Source organism: Molothrus ater, chromosome 1 (genome assembly GCF_012460135.2).
Source record: "Molothrus ater isolate BHLD 08-10-18 breed brown headed cowbird chromosome 1, BPBGC_Mater_1.1, whole genome shotgun sequence".
Taxonomy (NCBI): domain Eukaryota; kingdom Metazoa; phylum Chordata; class Aves; order Passeriformes; family Icteridae; genus Molothrus; species Molothrus ater.
In genome coordinates this window covers 121,298,605-121,319,348 of record NC_050478.2, presented here as the reverse complement: position 1 = coordinate 121,319,348, position 20,744 = coordinate 121,298,605, and the positions used below count along the sequence as shown (strand labels likewise).

The following is a 20,744-nucleotide window of genomic DNA, read 5'->3' as shown; positions in this document are numbered from 1 at the left end:
GGCAGAACAGAATAGGATGATAAGAAGAAAATGAAACAACAGAAGCAAAAAGCAGTCACTAGTGAGCACTAGTTACTAATCTACATCCAGGCAAGCAAGCCCCATGGCAAGCACAGGAGCCTGACAACTAGTAGCTAAACAGATATAAATTTGGTATAGCGTGCTCTGATTGAATCAGTTGTTATCTCTAACTCCTCATGCCCCACACTGGCCACAAGGGATTGTACAGCTATACCCCAGTGGGCAGATCAGCTCCATGCAGCTGCTCTTACTCCCCTTCAGTGGGACGTGGGAGAACAACCAGAAGGGTAAAAGTGCTAAAACTCAAGGGTTGAGATATAGACTGTTTAATAAGGAAAGCAAAAGCCACACATGCAAGTAAAAGCAAAACAAATCATTCATCACTTCCCCTGGGCAGACAGGTATTCAGTCATCCCCAGGAGGGCAGGGCTCCACCACATGTAACAGTGACTTGTGAAGACAAACACCATCACTCCCAACACCCCCACCCTGTTCCCCTGGCTTTCTGTGCTGAGTGTGATGCCATATGGTGTGGGATATCCCTTTGCTCAGCTGGGGTCCTGGCTGTGTCCCCTCCTGGCTTCTTACCCATCCCCAGCCTTCTTGCTGGTGGGGTGGTGTGAGAAGCAGAAAAGCCCTTGCGTGAGCAGAGCTCAGCAATAGGTATTGGTGTGTTACCCACACTTTGGTCACAAAGCCAAAACACAGCACTAAGCAAACTGCTGTGAAGCAAAGAAGCTCAATCCCAGTCAAAACTGCATACAGCTTTTTATGCTTCAGTAACATCTTTGCCACTGTGTGCCACTGGGAAGAAGTCAGGAAATAGGAAAGCTCCTTTTATCCATGTGAACTTACAGTCATTGTGCTTGGAAGAGAACTTACACCCTTTTATTGAATTATTTCCTGCAAAACTTACTCATTTTTCAAGACAACTACTATTTTTTGTTTTATTTAAAGGGGAAAAAGTTTTCTCCAAGAATGACTGCAAGTCAGGCAGGATTTTATTTACAATTTTAGGGACATTTCTGATTTGCACAACTCCAGGCTGCCTGATAATTGAGAATCTTTACTTGGCTCTCAGAGACTTGCAGGTGTCCTGCTACTGAAAATCAACTTGACATCAAATGGCTGTGTTATGTAGGAAAGGACTTCTAGGTCTCCAAACCTTGATTTATACATGACTAGCCAAAGGAAAGAAAATATGTTGAGAATGTGAAATAGAGGGAGAGATAAACCAGAACAAGATGATAGCAAGAATTGATCTTCAGAGAGAGCCTCATGTAAAAATCAAAGCACCTGGACTTCATTGCATTCTGGTTTATAGGTTTTCTTAATCACCCAACTTCTGAGGGAAGGTAGGCAGAACCACAGCTGATGGCAGTGACCCAAGGTAGATCTACAAGAAGTGGTTTTATAGTTTTCATTTATTTCAGATATGATTCTGTGGACTACAGACCATCTAGTTCATATTATCCTATTTTTGACCTGAAAGGAAGTCAGAATGGTGGCAGCATTCTGTTTAAAAAGAAACATAAAAATCATTTTCATATGAGTTGTCATAAGGAAAGCTATGCAAAATGGAAATGTAGCCTATTTGTTCACAAAGCATACTGCAGGAGGTAGGATTTGCTGCAGCAAGAGTGTTTCCAAATTGACTCATGAGTATGCAGAATTAGGAAAACAAATGCAAATCTAGCACAAGCTATCCAACTAGCAGGGCCAGACTTCTATCTAAACTAGCTTTCTTCTATTCTGGCCATCATTACCTTTCTCCCTATTTCAAGCCCTTTATTCAAGCACTGGCCTTCTTGTCTCCAGAAACAGCCAGGTTTCTTTTTTGTTTCAGTTTCTGAAAGGAAAGAAGGTAAACAGAGAATAACTGGCTGCTGGTAGTGTGTGGGTCCTCAGGTGTGGTGTGGATGTCACCTTGGTAACATTTTAGCTTGTCTGCTTGGCATCTTGCAAATAAGAGTTTGAAATCCTCCCACATATCCCTGCATGTAACTTGGTCTGTGGAAAAAATGTGAGTTATATTTTGATAGCCAATTTTAGAATTTAGGGGATTTATGTATGAGAAAGTTTAAAAGCTATCAGGATCTCTCAAAATACTGCAGCCAGCACTGAACACACCGGACTGCATTCTCTGCCAAAATCTTTCTCAGTAAATCCTAATGTGACTTGATAACTTAGCTACAGACCTTGGCTTGGAATAGAGCCCAAACTTTGAAAGACTGGAAGTTTCAGTTGGCAAAAATGTGAAGGTGCAGTGGTGAATTCGTAGCAGACTAGGGTTTAGTTTTAATTATAGTAAGGGAATTCAGCTCTCAAGAAAAAAACCCTTAAAAAGAGAGGCAATAAGAAAAGGTGAAGAAGGAGAAAGGAGACAAGTTAGAGTTTATTCCCCTCTCTGTGACTGAAGCTGAGGCTTTAAGAGAGGGTTTATTTGGATATCTTCTCCTTCAGTCTCATTCAAAACTGAAAGCACAATGGAGCAGGGTAATTTTTGGAAGTGAAATTGTTGTTTCTTGTTTTAATCAAAGAAGGGTGGTTCTTTATGCATATTGCCCTATTTCTAGGTTAGTGCACAACATCAGGGTCTGTACCAGCCTCAGATTTCTTAGCCAATTCAGGCAGCTGATTTTCTATTCACAGTTTCACAGTGATCCTGTTCTCCCTTCATTAACGCAGCATTTGGGGCTTTCACACGTGGTTTGTAGACAGAGAAACATTAATGTTTGCTTCACTCTTCACTTCAGTGACAACCTTAGTCCTTAAAAAGAGTGTTCCTGAGAACTTATTTCCATTCATGCTGTTGCTAGAAAGTTATTTCAAACTCAAGCAACTTTGTCCTTCCAAAGTAACCAAGTTGCTCTTTCATGTCATCAGTTGTTCAGGTTGTACCCAAGACATAGGCTCCTCCACTAATGCTCCATACCATGTTCATACTCAGGGTATGTTATTAGCAAAACACACCTTCTCACCTCCCTCCTAATTTTAGGCCCTTTGATGCCAGTTTTTTCATGTTTCCTTTGACGTGAATTATAAAATTAATTAAAGCTCTCCCTCTGGAAACACAATATTTACCTGTTAGATGTATGGCAGACAAGTTGTTTCTGCAAAAACCATGTCAGCTATAGTTTACATTATTTTGTAGGGCTCTGCATTGTGTTAATTTCTGAATAGTTAATTTATTAATTTTTATCACATTTTTATTGTTTATTTGGGGGGGAGGGTTGTATTAATTGTTTAAACTCAGTGTAGTTAAGCTACTCTCTCCTATATTGACAAAAAAATATGTATCTTATTTACAGAATAGAGGAAGTGAACAGGATAGCCAGGTAGTTTTCAATGAAAGTGTGATTTATTTTTTTTAAATAGAAAGTTCCATCTCCTGATTTCAGCTTTCCTATCAGACAAACATGTCTTTTTGCACCTCTCAGTGCCAGCCATTGGAAACATAGTTGCTCACTTTGCATGTGCTGCAAAGGGACACTGTCTGTATAAATACATGCCTGGGTTAAGATTTAACAGATGGAAGGTGAGCAGTGAGCACCTTACTGCACTGGTTATCCTCTATGCTATGATGGCAGCTGATTTTCTCTTTTGTGAAGCCGAACATCACATCCAGAGGTGGGACAGAGCTGGGTCTCCCTTGCTTGACTGAGCATAATATATGGCTCGACCTTCCAGTTCCCATGAATCACTGAAACAGGAGCTCTGAATTCAGAGGAATAACAGGAAAAAAACCCCTCTCCAAGCTTCTTCGGCTCAGAATTGCTTTGCATTTAGCAGATATTTTATATATTGCCTTTGGAAACCGTATCAAATAATTTTTTTCTCCTCTTATTTGTACTTTGCTGGTTTTTGTAGATGTCAAGTGTCTGCCTTACTGTAGCCAGGAGGGTGAAATACTGCCTCAGTAACCTCTGACAATGCCTTTAGTCTGCTTGTTGTTGCCTATTTATGGTGCAGTAATGGTTTATTTCGTCGTCTAAACCCTAGGACTGTATTTTAATGAAGATTTAAGGCTATGATACAGCTGCTATTCAAACTGTGTGAGAGAGGCATGTTGGAATAGCTCAAGATTTACTGCTGAACTGTCAGTCTTTAAGCTACCAAGTGTCTTTACCCTTTGGTGCAGTAGCTACGGAGGAAACTGTACCCACTGCTGTGAGGCAGACACGGCGATTAATGAACCTGAGGCGCGCTAATCAAACATGTGTTTTCTTGGCACAGTGATTGTGTTATATATCACATCCCAATGTACAGGCCTTTATCTTTCCTTAATGATCTAGCAAGGGGGCTTTTTTAAATGTGGGTGTTTTTCATGCTCTCCTTAGATTTGTTCCACAGGGGGTGGCCGTTAAAAACATCTGACGGGCATGCAGTTAGCCAGCACCCTGCTGAGATTAGTAAAATACTATATTTAGTAAGAGCACTACATCAAGGAACTCCAGCATTGCAGGAAACAGTTTGATTCAATGCTTTTTTTCTGATTTTTTAAACAAATTTTTTTAGTGTATGTCTTATTATTTCATCTGGGATAATTTTTTTTCCAACTTGGACTAGGTTTTTTTTGTCTATTCAACTTTTTAAAAAAGATTTGTATAGATGATGGGAGTTCCCCCCCCCCCCCCCCATTTTTGGTTTTGTTTTTACTACAAAAAATAAAAAGAAAAAAGGATTTTTTAAACAGGTATTAAGAATGAAAAGTATTTGGAATCTCTCTCATACTGCTCTGTGTCTGAAGGAACTGATCTAATATTTGTTAGGAAACCTCTATGGATAATACATAATACAAGGATTCATGCTTTTAAGTATTACAATACAATACAGTGAGAGCTCCTAAAATTGGCTTTGATAAAATGCTTGAAATGAGCAAGTATATTAAATTTATTTCTGTGCCCGAAGTATTTCTTCAGCAATAAATAAGCATGAAAGAGACTTGGAGCTCAAACAGGTTTGTTTCATTTTTTCTTTGATAGTTGACATGACTAACTGTAGATGAGCAACATAAAGTGGAAGATAAAAAAACCCATATGAAAAAGAAAGCTTTTCACCAGGATGCCAAAGGAAGTAAACTGTTTCATGAGACTCTGGTCCAAATCAGAATTACTATTTTAACAACTAATTTCTGAGCCTATTCTGGTTTTCTTGTTGCTGTAAATCCAAGCCTATGTAAAATCTTGGAAACTATTCTGTAAACTCAAGACTAAATTGGGTGCTCTCCCTTTAAGGGGTAGATTTAAAGGAATACCATCCTTTGTTCTAACAAAATAGTCCAGGCTTGTCAATCCAGAAGATTTGTGCATTGCTGAACATAATGGCATTTTATTACCTAGTTTATTTCTGTCTAGCATTCTAAGACTCCTGCTGATGCTTTGACTCAGAGTAGTTTTCAGTTTGGAAACTTGAACTCCAGTGTCACAGATGACTTCTTTCTTTTGGTAATTTGTATTTTTTTTTAACTATTAAATGTTCAAGAAAGAAAATGTTTGTCCTGACAGAAGTTGTCTTTCAAACTGTGAACATCTAAGCAGTAGTGTGTGAAAAGGGTATCCTTTATTTTTGTTCCCCTCAGACTCTTGTTAGTTAACTCATTTCTAAAAGTAGTTTGGGATATTATAGTCAAGCTTAATGATTAAGTAGTAGTACAGCAGGTCTCTCACCCTCCTCAGCTGTGATTCAGTAAACCACAGCCCTTGTCCATGCAAAAGGATAGATGTTCAAATTCAGAGATGCATGCTGAAGGCCAGCAGACTGTGCTGTTCTTGAAGTTAGGAACATTGTATATGCAGAATCATTTCTGCAGTTTAACTATGGCCATTATCTGAAATTGCATATTGATCCAGTTTTTAAAGCAGCTTATTGCAAGATGAATCCTGAAATATTTTTGCAGTTTCCATGAGAACACTTGCAAGTAGGGAGGAGTATTACATTATAGTAAAGGTAGATTAAAGAGACATCTTTATATAAATATGAGAGAAATGGGAAATTTCCTGCTTGTGAAGCAGCATTATGATAGAAGTACCCTAAAATGTAATTTCCTATACAGTTTTATGCAGTGTAGTTTACTTTCTTCTGTATAAAATAATATATAAAATTAAGAATTCTGGCTATGCCATTCCCCATTCATTTGTAACACTGTAAACGTTAATCTTATATCTTCCTTTACATGTAGCTATAAATGCCCATCAGAATGTTTGCATCTCTTCAATAATTTAAAATACTGAAAACAAGGGCCAAATTTCAGCATAAGTTGTCAAGTTGTTTCAGACCTTCACATAAATTTCTATATACACACTCCAATGAATGGTACCCATCCATACATACTCATACCATGCTGCTTGTTCCTTACTGAAGCAATCTGTAAAATGAATCTACATTTGCATGTCATGTGGATCTGGAACAAGAAAACATACATATGTGAGTAAATCTGTGGCATTGTGAAAAAATATACTTCTAGAATTTATTTCTGTATTTTGGTGTCCGGGATGCCCTTTGTGTTTTATGCACTGAGGTTTTGTGCCATGGAGTGCTGTGTTTGGGATTCTTGAGCTGGCCATACATGATTTATCTCAGGTGTATGTAGTTACCTAGGAGAAAAGCTGGCATTGCTGTGTGCTTTTCCCAGTAAATGAGCAGTCTCATTTAGAATTATTGCCAGGATCTTGTTGTGCTGACACCGCTTTGTGCTGTGTGGACAAACCTTGGAGGAGAATTTCATGTAAATCACTCATAATAGTCTGAGGCTGGAGTCTTGCATTTTACTCAGAAACTTGCACAATTCTTGCTAGAGATATCTATATTCTGGCCATTGTTTCTAACCAGATTCTAATTCTTTTCCATAAGATGTCTGCTTATGTGTTATCTAAATAAAACATTCTGAATTTTAATGAGTGAAATTTCATTGCTGTTTAATCCTTAAATGCACTGAGCTAATCTGTGAGTGTCCCTTAATTATAAAAAGTGAAGCCGGGAAATTAGGTCCTGGACACAGAGAGTAATTATTTTCATAACTCTTTTGTTTTTACCTCCATCACATATGGAAAGAGAAAATGACCAATTGTGGTTAGGCCAGAGGCCTTTATGATGGCTTAGAGTCCCAGCTCTGCCAGTCAGTCCAGTCCAGCTTGGATGAGTCATTTAAAGGCTGTCCATGAAGTGTCCTTGCCTGCCTAACAGAGGCCTGGTGAGATGGGCTGTAGTTAAGCACTCCTGACTCTTTAAGGCACAGAGGAACTTAGAAACATTATTTTTGTTGTCATTAATCTCAATAATGGCTTCATAATCACCATCAGAGCATTTGGCCAGCCTTCAGTCATCACTCCTTGATCACAGATACTGACTCAGGTATTTGCTGTGCTCTGCCTTAAAGGATATGATATTCTTGAAAGAGTGTTATAGATGTTCAGATTCTTCCCACACTTAGTAATAATAGCATGGACATAGAAACTGAAATATTTGCACCATGCTGCTGGCCAAAACCCAAGAAGTGTTTGCTGCAATTTGAGCTATTTGATAATTATTTGACTACTGTTATTTCTTTCTGAGTGCCTTATTTGGACATTCTGCTCTAATAGGTAAATAAAAAAGCCCCAAATTTTGGCTTGTAGAGCAAACTTGGAGGGGAAAGGAATAATGTAGTTTGAGAATGTAGCAACTGGACTGATAAACAACAAAACAGGATTACTGGGAAATTGCACATACACATGCCAAATGTAGAAGTCTGAATGTTTCTTCTGACTGCACTAATCTGTAGACTAGAGAGATTTGATGGAAGGACAAAGTCTTATTTGTTCCTATTTAAAGTCCAGTCTTTTGTGTTTTATATCACTATTCATATCATTAATATAGAAAGTGTTTTGGTTTGGCTGAAGAGCTTCAACAGAGCAAGAGATAATTAGAAAACTGTTGTCTGAGAAATTCCAAAATAATGGCCTTGATACATTGAGATGAGGCCAAAAATGCATAATGAAATCCCCCTGGGAAAGTTAAGCCTATAGAGATACCAAAATTCTGAATTTATTGCCATTTCAGTGTGGGATTCTAAAGCGGATATGAGTCAAACCTGCTATTGCAGATAGTAGTGTCATGAAATACTAATAGTTTTTTCCTCTGACTATCTCCTGTTCTTTCAGCTTGTTAGTCATTCTTTATTCCAGTGGACACTAGTGAATTTTATACTCATATTATTCTGACAAAAACTTAACTAACAAACATGCTGCACAGTTCAGAAAGGGCCATTTCCCCATTTCTAGATATGTGCTTTTCTCGGTCACCAGATTTTGCCCCTTTTGTGATGTTCTGTTTGCAGCACAGGACCATGTTCTTGATCTTTGCTGCCCCATTTCTCACATTGCATTCCCACAACACAAACTCAGCAGAAAATCTACTTTGCAACTAGTTGTGGAAGCTTGATAAGCCTTTGTCATAACAGTAGTCCCTGACATTTAAAGGACTTCAGCTTATATTTGTCAGCCAAATTTCATACCTTTATACCTCTTTCAATTAATCAAAGTTAAACCATTGTATATGTGAAGGGGCCTCTTGTGGTTTCTAAGTAAGTAGTATGGCTTTTCTGGCAGAGAGCCACAAGCAATTTAGTAGGCACATAATGTGGGGGTTGAGAGGAAGAGAGACAGGAATAATCCAGAAAGCTTTAAGAAGGGCTGAATGAAATCAGTATTTCTATGCACAGTACAAGACTGTCACATTCTGTATCTTACTTTTGGCCACAGCAAAACTGTTTTGGTGTGTTGTCAGTAAAGTAATTCTGAAACATAGCACCAACTTGGTTTTCCTCTTACTCAACCAGTTTTGCACTGGTTTTACTTCAGTTGAAGTATTCCAAATATACACCTGTGTCAGAGAAGAGTTAGGCACGATAGATTTAATACACGGTTTACAATTTTCATATTGTCACTAAACTGTTTCCACAGGAATAAACCTAATGTAGTTCCTAGTTGTCTTCAGAAATAGCAAGATTTATTTTGTAGCCTAGAAGTCAGGATGAGACTTTACCACGTACCTTTTGCCTGAGAGCCATACAGCTGTAAAGAGATACTAACATAAAAGGTCTGTCTCCAGCAGAGCTGATCTCTCTTTCCAATTCTGACAGGGGTCACATAGTCAATGTAAATTACCACCATAAACTAAATTCCACCTCTCCTGTAGAACAAAGTGCTTGATCAGCCTGTCCAGAAGTCAGGAGCTATGCAGAGAACTGTAATATTTCAACAGTTCAGCATGAGTGGCAACCTGTTCTTAATAATGAAACGCTAGCAACATTTAATTTCATCTTGTTTCACCATGTTAAAATCCATCCTTTCTTTAGGGGATTTAAAAACCATCTGAAGGGAACCTGAAGACAAAGAGAATAATTCAAGTAGAAGCACTATCTTTCTCTGTATTTCATGCAAGTTCAGGTTCAACATACACATCTTGATGCCCACGGGGAATGAGTTACATTTAGAAAAGGATAGTCTAGACACCTCAAGAAGAAAGTGATTTCTCCATTTTATCCGTCGTTTTGATTTAATTGAAATATGTATCATAATAGTAATGTCAAAAGTGTTAGTGGATTTTTCTAGAAATGAAATTAAAATAGAAAAAATTAAACTATTATTGGCAAGTTTTTCGAGGTTGTAATGATTTACTTGGGTGTTTTATAACTAAGCTACAATATGCTCTAAGAATGGCATGTAGGTTGGAAATTTTAACTTGAAGCTAGATTCTTATATAGATATAACACCTTGAATTCAGTCTGAAAGATGTCAGAATCTGAAGAATTCAGCACTTCAAAAATTATGCAACAGGCATATCATGGAAAATTGGGCCCCAGTCCAACATGTGGCTATCTAGACTATTTTACACACTCCTTTTTTGATATTAAAGATGAATTCAATGTAAATGTCTGGAATTCTTCTTACAAGCTTGTTGAAAAGGGACAGTATTTTAGCATGACTCCCTTGTACAAACCTGGTGTTTAGCAGATTACGTATGTTATTCTGTTATAGGTACACTACAGTGATAGACAAAATGGCAAAGAGTGTTTGACCTGTTTGACACTGTCTCCTGTGCAGATGACTTTCCAAGGTATCGGGAGCTCCATTGAAGCCAGCCATGACCAGGTATCATACCTTCACCCCCACTCTTGTAATTTTATTAATATCTGGTAAGGTCAGACTGTCAGTGTTAGTAAATTTAAAATTTCGACACATCTTGTGCTTTTCATATGGCATGTTCTTGTCACAGGGATTTGCCTCTCTTGCCCTACTAAAATCCTGATTAGATCCAAAGAGTGAAATGAAAAGGAGACAAAACTATATTGCCTTTAACATATTTTTAAGAAATATTAGGAAAGCCTGAAGAGCTTGCTTTGGTTTTAAAGTCAGATGTAAGGTTTCTGCAAAGGTTTTATTTGCTTTTATGTGTGTATCAGGTCTTGTCTATCCTGTTTTTGTTAGACGATTATGAGTAGTTGGAAAAGCAGAGAGATGAAGCTGTCATCTCTAGCCATCATCTGTCACAAGAAACTGGCATTTGAGAGGGGAAAGGCATTTTTAATCAGACTGTGTAAAACTTCCATTTTGTTTGGCTGTTGCTAAAATATTTAATTCAAGCTTCTGGCAAAAAGCCTGAAGAAAAAAAAAACGGCTCAATGTTAATCATTTATCACCCTGTTGCTTCAGAGGGAACTGAGGGGGACTTCCATTCTTCTTGTCTTGTCCTCCAACACTCATACCTATAAAAGCAAGACAAGACTTTGATACTCTGAAAGTATTAAAAGCAAAAAGGAAACAAGCAGAAGAAAACATTAAAGCAAATCTTGCACCTTTCATATCTTCAGTAGATTAGAAAAATTACCATGTTTACTTGCCTTTGCAGATTATCTTTAAATGGTACTGCGTTTGCATTTGCTGTACATTTTATCAGACTCCATGCAAGATTCTCTAAGAAAAAAAAGGAAAGCTGCCTTAAGAATTAGCAGAATTAGTTACTTTGGGGGAAAAGTTTTGGACACCCTTAGCCATGTTTTTGTTTGGTGGGTTTTTTATTGAAAGTTCCTAAGTTAGTTGTTAACATAAACTAAGCCCATTAGTTATTTACATGGTAACATGAGGATACTTCCTGCCCTTAAGTGTTTGGTATTTTACAGTAATGGAGAGCTGTGGTAAGTCAGACCATACTTTGACATTCAATTCTCATTTCATCCAGCAACTTGTTTATGCTGCTCTAAAGCTGCTCCATTTTTCTTTCAGTAAGGATAGGCTTTTAAAATATCGCTATAACACAAGTACGATATTTAGACATTTCAATGAATTTAAGGTGGTCCCTGTCAGTTTGGTAACAACTACATTCTGGGCTACCAGCCAGCTTGGCCTTTGTCTTAGCATTTATTTAGGCTAGAGTATGATATGTAAACAGAAAAAAGACTCTGTAAGCAAAAAGCACATTTAAGCCATCTGAATAATTATATATTTAAGACCTCTAAATGAAAATGTTGTATTGAGCCTGCAAAGTCAAGCACCCAGAAATTAGGAAATTCCAGATTATGCGCAGCTTTAGTTTCATCCCAAATGTACCCATTCCGTGCTCCAAACAGGATATTCTTCTGAGAAGAAAAAGAAAAATTCTGTAAAATCACAGGTAAAGATTGTATCATAGCACGTTCACAAATAGGTAGAATTAAATTTACTTGGGCCATTATGTAGCTGGAATTTCCTCATCTTGTTTCAATTTGAAGTTTAAAAACTGTTCATAATTGGTTTTAGTTACGTAATTTTCCACAGGGTTCTTAAAATGGAAAGATAAATGTTTTGTTATTGCATGATGGGGTGGTTGTTGTGTTACTGAACCCACATCACTTGTGCAAAGATTTCATCAGAGCCAAGAGCAAAAGAAAATAATAATCTGAAAGCCAAATGCCAACCAGTGTCTCACAAAATAAATCCACTCACTGGACAGGATGTACAAATTTCTGCTCATGCCTTCCTAAGTGTCAAAGGAATTTCATTTTCTGGGGAAGAGGGGTGCTATTGATGGGTGTGTTTGATAAGGGGGTAGCAAGACTAGATTAAAGTATCATTTTCCATCACCTGAATAAAAAGAGAAAAATTAATCATTAGCAAGTCAAGGCACTGGAATTAATAAATTAATGACAAAATTAGGGCTATTAATGGACTAACTAAAAGAAAAATTCCCTTTTCTCTGTTGTTCCTATGTGCTCGGTATGTTTTTCCTTGTTTCCTACAATTTTACTCACAGTAGGTTGATTCGATGGTTATTATTCTTTTAAAAATAGGAGACAGAAATGCTGCACCTTTGTTAAACTGAACTTCATTTTAAAGTGTCAAATTAAGTGCAAGATAACTGCGTGCTATAAACCTTGAATTTTAGAAATTCTTCTTTAACTGTTATAATCTGTTACTTTTCAATCATGTCCGTAGTATTTTATGGCTGTAGGATGGGCTGATCACTTGGAGCCTGTGATTTCAGTGGAGGGATGGTGATTTCTGCCTCAGTAGTGAGGCCTGGCATGGTTTGACATCAGGAACTGTCGGCTTCTGTGCTTATGAAGATAATTTTTCTCACATTCATTTTGAAATATTAATTCTATAATTTCTAGAGATTTTTTATGGAACACTTTAGGAATGAGACTCTGGAATATTTTGATGGAAAAGGGGTGAAAAGTGATGTGTGAGAGTATCTAACAAAAAAGCTATGTACAGATTTGTGACTATATTGTGGCAGGAGAACCACAATACTGTGGTACGTGGCAGCTGATAAGAAAAAATAGGAATTAAAAGGAAAAAAAAGGAAAACTATGTTGCCAATGGCATCTCCATTGCTATAGAATACCTTTTAGATTGGACTTGTGTTTTGTAATGTGTCTCCCTACTCATGTCCAGTGGGAGATTTGTTAGCAGCAGATACCAAAGTGGTTACAATCCTACATAAGTACATTATCTGGCTGTTTCAAATATGTCAAGACTTGACACTGCAGTTTTTCAAGTCTCTTGCTCTTTTCCTGTACTCTGTAGGGAGTTTTCATTCTTTAGATTGGTCTAGCTTGTGATTTTAATGAGTTCAAATATTTTCCCCACATACTTCATCTGAGCAATTTCAGATTAATATAAACATATCATACTGGTACACTAATTAGTGTGTATTTCGAATGTCTGATTGACAAGGCAAATCTCATTTGGTCATGAAGCAGTATTGTGGAAGCAATTGCTGATCTTTCACTTTTCTTTTGACAAAAATCAAAATTGGGAAACATTCCTAAAGCACCACTGCAGTCTATCCTGCCACGTGTTTTGCTAGGTTTTGCATTCAGGTATGCCAATCTCTTTTTATAAAAATTTAATGGGGTTCATAATTTTTTTTTTCCTGAATGATTTCTTTCTATTTTTTCTGTTTCCTGTTACCTGACTCTAACTCTAAAATTCTCTTTCCTTAACAGCAACTATTTTTTGGAGGGCTTTTTTTTTTCAGTAAAATTTAGTTACAAGTAGCTATTAGTTAAAATGGTCACCACTTTCTATTGATTTTCTCAATAAAACATGAGTTTTTCCTTAATGGTAGTAAAGCCTGGCATTTTTTACATTGCTGTGGGAGTGGTGACAACCTATTCTCAGGGCTTATGATGGACTTCAGGCATATATTGTAAAGCTGGGGAATGAATTTAAAGTCAAAGTAATAGAAAGGAAGTCCAGATAGTTTTTAATTTGTGTCACTGAGAAAATTCAAGATATGAAAAGTAAGAGACAGAAAAGGGAAACATTCATAGACAGGAGGCTATATAATAAAAAATAGTTGGAATGAAGCAGGAAACTAAGAAAGTGCAGGGAAATGGGGCAGTGAATGTCTGAAGGCCACAGAAGAGTGATAGAGAAGCTAGAACTAAGCAGAAGGGGTGATCAAAAACCCCACCAAAAAAAAGACATCCACACTGCTACATCTCAAAGTACTGAAACCTGAATTTCTTGTTACTGCTACAAATAAATATCTTCAAGTTTTAGTGAACTGTGACACATGAAGAGTTCTTTGAATTCTTGAGTGCAGGCACACTAAGAACTCCAAGTTAGAAGTTGTAATGCTAGCAGTTGTAGGAAATGGAGATTTATGTTTTCCCTGGAGGACTCTAGTCAATACCTTAAAGTTGTTATAGATGCACTCAACAAATATCACTGGATTCACTATAATGGCAGCTAGGTTAAATTTGATGCCCTATGTCAAACAAGACAGCCTGTGACATCAATCTTAGAAGTGACATACTTCTGCTGTGCCTTGAACAAACCAATGTCAAACTCAGCTTCCGTGTTTACATATATCTTTTAGAAACTTGCCATGTTACCATCTTTAATGGCTTTGTAATAAGTGTTTTTCTGGATGTTACTGCTCTGCATGACCTGAGTGCTTTGGGGTATCACACTCCTGTGGTGGTCATAGCTGTGAAAGAATAAACATCTTGGGTGCATTCATAAGGCTTACTGAATAGCAGGCAAATTGAAAGTATGAACATTCATTTTAAAGTGAAATTATTTAAAAGTCAGTACTAGTGATGAAAAAGAACATCTTGGGTCCATTTTGAGATTTAGCATGCTTGCCATGGAGTGCTCTGCCTGAACAAGCAACTTTTAGTGCCAAGAAACTTAATGTTCATTGAGGAGTGACCAGCTCTCTACTTGAATTTCAGGAGGCAGATCAAAGAGCAGTCCATTGTCTTAAAGTCTCATTGCTTTAATACTTTCTGAGGATTTTGGAGGTTTTAACCCTATGCATGTTTTTGGAGCTGGCAATGCTGTCGATCTGTTTATTACTAAGTTCAGCTGTTTACTTCACCTAATTGTACTGTTAAAGTGATATCAATGAACATTTTATGCCTATATTTTCATTCCTTGCTTTCTTAATGTTATCCATTCTATTTATGTTGTATATTAGATTGTAGTTTTAGAGCTCTTCTGCACTTAGCAATGCACAGAATAGAACACTTTTATTTTGCAGGAAGATACCAAATGTTTAATGTTATATTTAATCTACCACTAATAGCACTTTTATTTTCAAGTATAAAAATAGCTGGAAAGAGAATGAGCAGGGGCAGAAATTGTAGAAGTGGGAGAGCTACTGATAAGATAGAATTTATCAGAGAGCCCAACATGGAGAGGATGTACTGAAAGGAAGATGCCACACTCAGCAGTTTCAGAAATCACTGATGGAAAGCTTGGCAGACAGCAGTGGTGAGAAAACTGAAATGTGCTCTGTATCACGCCATCTTTGCTGGCCTGCAAACAGGCACTTCTCAACAGGGTTAACAGACATTGGGGATGCCCAGATGTGAGCAGCTCCTGGTGGCATTTGAATACAGGAAGGGCAGAAATAGTTCTCAAAGAACAACAGAGAGGGGTGACAGAGAGGCTCAAGGGAAGGTGCTTGGAGCATTAAGTTTTGAAAAGAAGCTCCACATCTCTGTTATGGTCTCAGAATTGCTTGTAGAGCATGCTCAGGAAGCAGCATCTAGGGAATTTACATAAGCCAAAATAACTAAGGATGTAGTCACCAAGTATGTGAAGGATAAGAATTTGTCCAGTGATGTAACCAGAAAAGATAAATGGGGTTGTGGTTTTTTTTGTTAAGATACCTTTCCAGGTCAGAAAACCAGATGATTTACTGGACACTATATTAATTACCAATTTAATTTTTTTTTTTTTTTTGTAACAAGAAGTTAGTATTTTCTAGATATTGAGATTTACTTCACAGTGGGTTTTTATGTCCTGGACATGGTCAAAAAATGAAAAAATATCAAGGTTTTCTTTAAAAAAATGGATGTATCCTTTTTTGTCTTTTTCTTTTTCCCTTAGGTGATGTCATATGCTTAATTTATCAGCTCATTTCTATTTTACTTACTGTAAATACATTTATTTTTTCTTCAGGGTGGCTTGTTGAATAAAATGGTACAACTTCAGTTTTAATAAGTAAAAATTTTCTAGCAGTTTTCCCAAAGTTTGGCATTTCCATTACATCCCCTACAGCATCAGGACTTCTACCTGATCTTTTGAAAACATCTCACACAACTAGGTCTCCTTCTGCTTCAAGGGAGAGGGTGTCAGCATGACCACAGCTGAGTGTCCAGTGCTCCAAAAGAGCCAGCTCATGTAGGAAAGAAATTTAACCTACTTTTGATATATAGCACCACATTTTGCTTTTCTTCTGTTTAATCTGTTAGGTTGATGCTGCAGTAAGGAGCCATCCCATCAGGTTTTAGTTAGGCTGACTGGATTGTTGTCTGCTGTTTGATATTTTTCCTCATCTGTTGTGCTCCCCACGACTGTGTGTGGACGTACTGGTACATTCTCTCCGTATTCTTCATCTTCTGTTTTGCATTATGTCAGTCTGGATGTACGTGACAGAACATTTGCTTTTCCCTGGCAGCTGCTAAAGTTTTCCTTGATGAGCCCAAGATCAAATGCTTGTATTTGTTCAGGAAGTGTAATCTTTAATTTTCAAAAAGTGGGTTACTAATTAACTGCTGAATGGGAAAAAAATGCAAACCAAGGCAAGCCTATCTCCTTGCCAGACTGTTTCAGGCCTCTCATTCAGGGCTTCCTGAGTAGATTCCCAATGTGACTGCTTCTTGCTGAAGATGCATAATAGGATTTTTCAGTGCTCTGTGTATGCATGTTTGTTTACACAGCAATGTCAGCAGGGTATGAAATGCTTCTGTTGCAGTCTCTGCCTATCTTAAATGCTTGGCCTGTAACTCATAACTAATGACAAACAAAGACCATGTATATTTTTGGGACTGTCTTCATCTGTGGGGAAAAGAGAAAAAAACGCCGGAATATCCTCCTGACTGCTATTGGTGAGGTTTCACAAGAGTGGTGAGGTTCACAGGATCACACAATGGTTGAGGTGGAAAGGGACCTCTGGAAATCACCTAGTCCAAGGCCCCTTCTAGGCCACCTAGAACAGGCTGCCCAGGCCATGTCGAGGCAGCTTTTGAGCACCTTCAAGGTGAGACACTGCCTTGGTTGTTCTTTCCCATTTACTTCATCTCCAGTCCTGGCTGCTTCCTAAACTGCTGAGCTAGGTGCACACAAGCTCATTGAGTTGAACTGACCCACTGGGCCTTAGATGAATGCCTGGAACAAGGGAGACATCAGGACTGAAGAGGAGAGGGAGTCATCCCTTTCCACAGCAGCAAGCTGTTGGTTCAGCTTACCCACCTTGTAAAATGATGTTTAAAGGGGATGAGGCAAAAAATAACTGTACAGAGAAGTTAATTTCTTGTAGAAATGTGTGTCTTTAGTACCCTTAAAGCTGTTCACTGTGCAGTAGCATGACCTGACACAAATAGGAGATCAGGAATGGCACGTGGAGGGAGGAAGAGCAGGGCTGTAGCAACCCTGACCTGCAGAAGTTTAGCTGTTTTGGAGCTGCACCCATAGTAGTAACTTGCATTAAAATACCTTAGCAAGCTTTCAGTGCAGTGTAACAGTGGAAGTGGCAAGAAAGGCATTAACAACATACAATGAGCCAACCTTCCATGGACCACAGGCCAGCTGTTCGCTATCCTAAGTTTGCAATCTGTTTCTGGTTTGGTTGTTTTGCTGTTACTTTAGGCTCAGTTGGACAATGGTGGAATGTAAAAGTCTTGAATTTTCTTGCTGCTGTGTCTGTTAGGAAAGGGAAGAAGCTTAAAAGGGAAAGGGATTGGAGAAGTTTGGAAAAGCTAAAAATGTCAGTTTACTGCCTTGTCACGCTTCAGCAGGAGATTCAACCCACTTGTATTATCAAGAAATCTAACAGATTTTTCCCTGTCAGGGAAAAGCATGGGGAAGACAACAGAGGTAGGTTCTTCTCCTACTCAACAGCTAAAAATGGATAGGCATACACCTACTGGACAAAAGATAGTAACAGAGATAGAGGCAAAAATCAAGTGGGAGGAGACCCACCCCCAAGTAGCTTGTCTTGCAGTTGGGATTGACAAAGATCTAGGTTTTTTCATTTGAACCCCTGACAAGCAGCATTTTAATTTTAATAGTTTTGTCCATTTTAATTTATAGGACTGGTAAAACCTTTCAAAATTATGAATTAAAACTAGCACTCAGTCAAAGCCCAGCTTTCGTAGGCACCTCTATTTTAGACAAAGAAAGACATTAGCAATAGATACACTGAACTTTGTTGCCCACCCAGTGCTAGCTGGAGTTGTTCTGTGGCATCTTCACATAGTACTCAAAGTAACGCTATGTCTGTTTGGTGATTTGTGTTTAATCACTTGTCATTCAGTGAAGTTGCTTAACACCCTAATTATATAATTGGCATTTCAAGTTACATTTTCTTAACCATTCTACAAGACAAAATAATGATTTGCACATGTGGCATCTGAAGAACTGTGCTTTTGCCAAAATTCTGTTTGCCACCTAATTTTTCCACTTCTCTTGAAATAATATCCCACGGCTGGCATTATGCATGCATCTAGCACAAATGAAATTTCATCGTATTTGATTTGCACAATCGTCATACAACCCCTTGATCTACACAGTGCAAGCAGAAACTAAATTTGACATCCTACATCCCTTCATTTCAAGGATTCATTTCAAGAAGCCAGAATCTCGTAATAAATGCTCTGACAATAGACTTAAGGGGAAATAAATGAGGTCAGGACTCATAAGTAATTAGTAATTAGTAACAGGTAATTTTGGAAGTGTGAGCACAAGAAAGTTGTGGAGCAATGTTGAGGAGCACTATGATTAAACTCAGTTCCTAGACATCTGTGCTTTCTTCCTTGGAGGTTTTTTTAAATACCCCATCAAGAAAGAGCTGAAGACTTAGCCTGGCTTGATGACTAATGGTTTACCTGAGAAAATTACTTCACTTCTCTTTTTTACGTGCTTGTCATTGATGCCCTGATGGAAAGTGTCAAACATCTCAAGGGATAAAGGTGTTTATACTCTTTCCCTATAGCTCATTTAACATAAAATCCAAGTCCCTCTCTCTGCTTCCAGAGTCATTACCTGTACAGGTTGTTTGTAGCCACACTAGGTTTCTAAGATCATTGAGTCTGAATATCCCACTGTTTGAGACAGGAAGGAGTCACCAACCAACCTTCTCTCCAAAGCATCAAGTGTTCAATGTCCTTACTTGTTACAGGAGTTTCTGTGTCCCCAGAGCTCTGTATGTACTTGTGCCCTCCATTTCATAGCCCTTACAGACTGCCTTTGTTCCAATGCTAATGCTTCATTCCAGCAAGATCCTTCACATATGCTAAATGTAAGAGTGCTTCCAAGTAATTCGCTCTCTCAAGGATCCAGGACTTGAGATAATAAACACTAGAATGGAGGTATCAAGCAAAACCAAAGCAGTGAACTCTTAAGTTAAACTTTAAATTTTATCAATATTTCTTCATATTCATTCTTTCTCTTTCCCATCATAAGAGAGAATGTGAGACCTAGTTTTCCACAGATCCTTACGGCTGTACAAATAATTGATTTTACAGTCCAAAATCTCCTCTCTCATCCTTTATCCCCTCAAAAAAACCCCACCAGTTCAAATTGGTCCAAAATAAAGAAAAAAATGCTTGTAGCCAAAAAAAATAATTAATTTTGTACTTGGGCATTTGTAGTGAAACTAAGAAAATGGCTGAGATTTACAAAACTGGTGGGAAAGATGATGAACTATTTTACCAGTAAGCTCAGGGGTTCACACTCTCACGCAAGATGCAGAAGATGTAAGTTTTGTTCTGTCCTTGTCCCCACAGGACCATGAACCCTCTTTAGGAACCCTTCTTATGCAATAGAGAGTCACAACTGGGCAGTCCCAGGAGCACAAAGTGGTAACCACAGAACAGTCCCGTTTTTGACTCAATGAACAGTTTGCTCAATAGAGCTGCATGAGCAGAAAATCTTGGTGGAATTCTTATTTGATATTAACCCCTTTGATCTGAATAATGAAAAGAAGAATTCTTATCCTCCTGGGAGTTAAAGAGACTTAAGCTATGATTTTTCACAGTCTAGTATTGACCATCAAGTCAATACTGGACTTGATGGTCAATACTTCTTCCCCTTCAGTTTTCACCACAAGCGGACAAAGCTAAAGAAACTGTAGCAGGTAACTACTAATTTCTAAAGGTATTTACAGTTCACAATGCAGAATATCCATCCTGAGTCTGGGAGCAGATTTGGCCAAAGTAAAACTGCTCCTTCCGATGTATTCCAATGTTTCCTGGAGGAATATGCTTGCTCTGCTCCACAGCCAGCCCCGTCCCTGCCCTGGGGAGGTACCCAGTTGGTGGCGGCATTGTTCAAACCTCCAGCCATGTGCTTCTCTGGGTGGAAGCTGCCACATGGACCCAGAGCTGAGACTGCCAGGTCAGGCTACAAAGGCAATTTAAGGCAGTAGGGCAGATGAAGTCACTGTGCTCCCCAGCAGTACCTGGAAAGTCTTTGTCTTCCTCCCTTGTGTATTTCTTCTAAGCATAACCTGCAGACAAAACAAGATCTTTCTTTCTTCAACATTCAGCTCTTCAGCTGTCTGTAAAAGAGCTTTACATTTGTTTCAGGATATTTAAAACTTAGTTGCATGGCATGGATTCATAAAGGACATTTTGGCAGCGGCTGTTGCTGAATCTCTTGTATCGGCTGTAGATAAAGTAAGGCAAGTGCCAAAGCCTCAAGTCTCTTATGCTGATAGCAGTGGAGTTCTGAGCAGTCACTGTA

At 38.2% G+C, this 20,744-nt stretch overlaps 1 protein-coding gene across 3 annotated transcripts in view; it reads left to right on the top strand.

Annotated features, from left to right (window-relative positions):
- STAU2 (staufen double-stranded RNA binding protein 2) overlaps window positions 1–20,744 on the top strand; it is a 170,910-nt gene that overhangs the window by 99,280 nt on the left and 50,886 nt on the right. For 2 of the 3 annotated variants that reach the window (XM_036378678.2, XM_036378679.2), the window contains exon 13: window positions 10,041–10,154. The exons of the other annotated variant lie outside the window; for it this stretch is intronic. In XM_036378678.2, coding sequence (XP_036234571.1) covers window positions 10,041–10,154 — 114 coding nt within the window. The remainder of the gene's footprint in view (window positions 1–10,040; window positions 10,155–20,744) is intronic. 3 annotated transcript variants of the gene reach the window in all.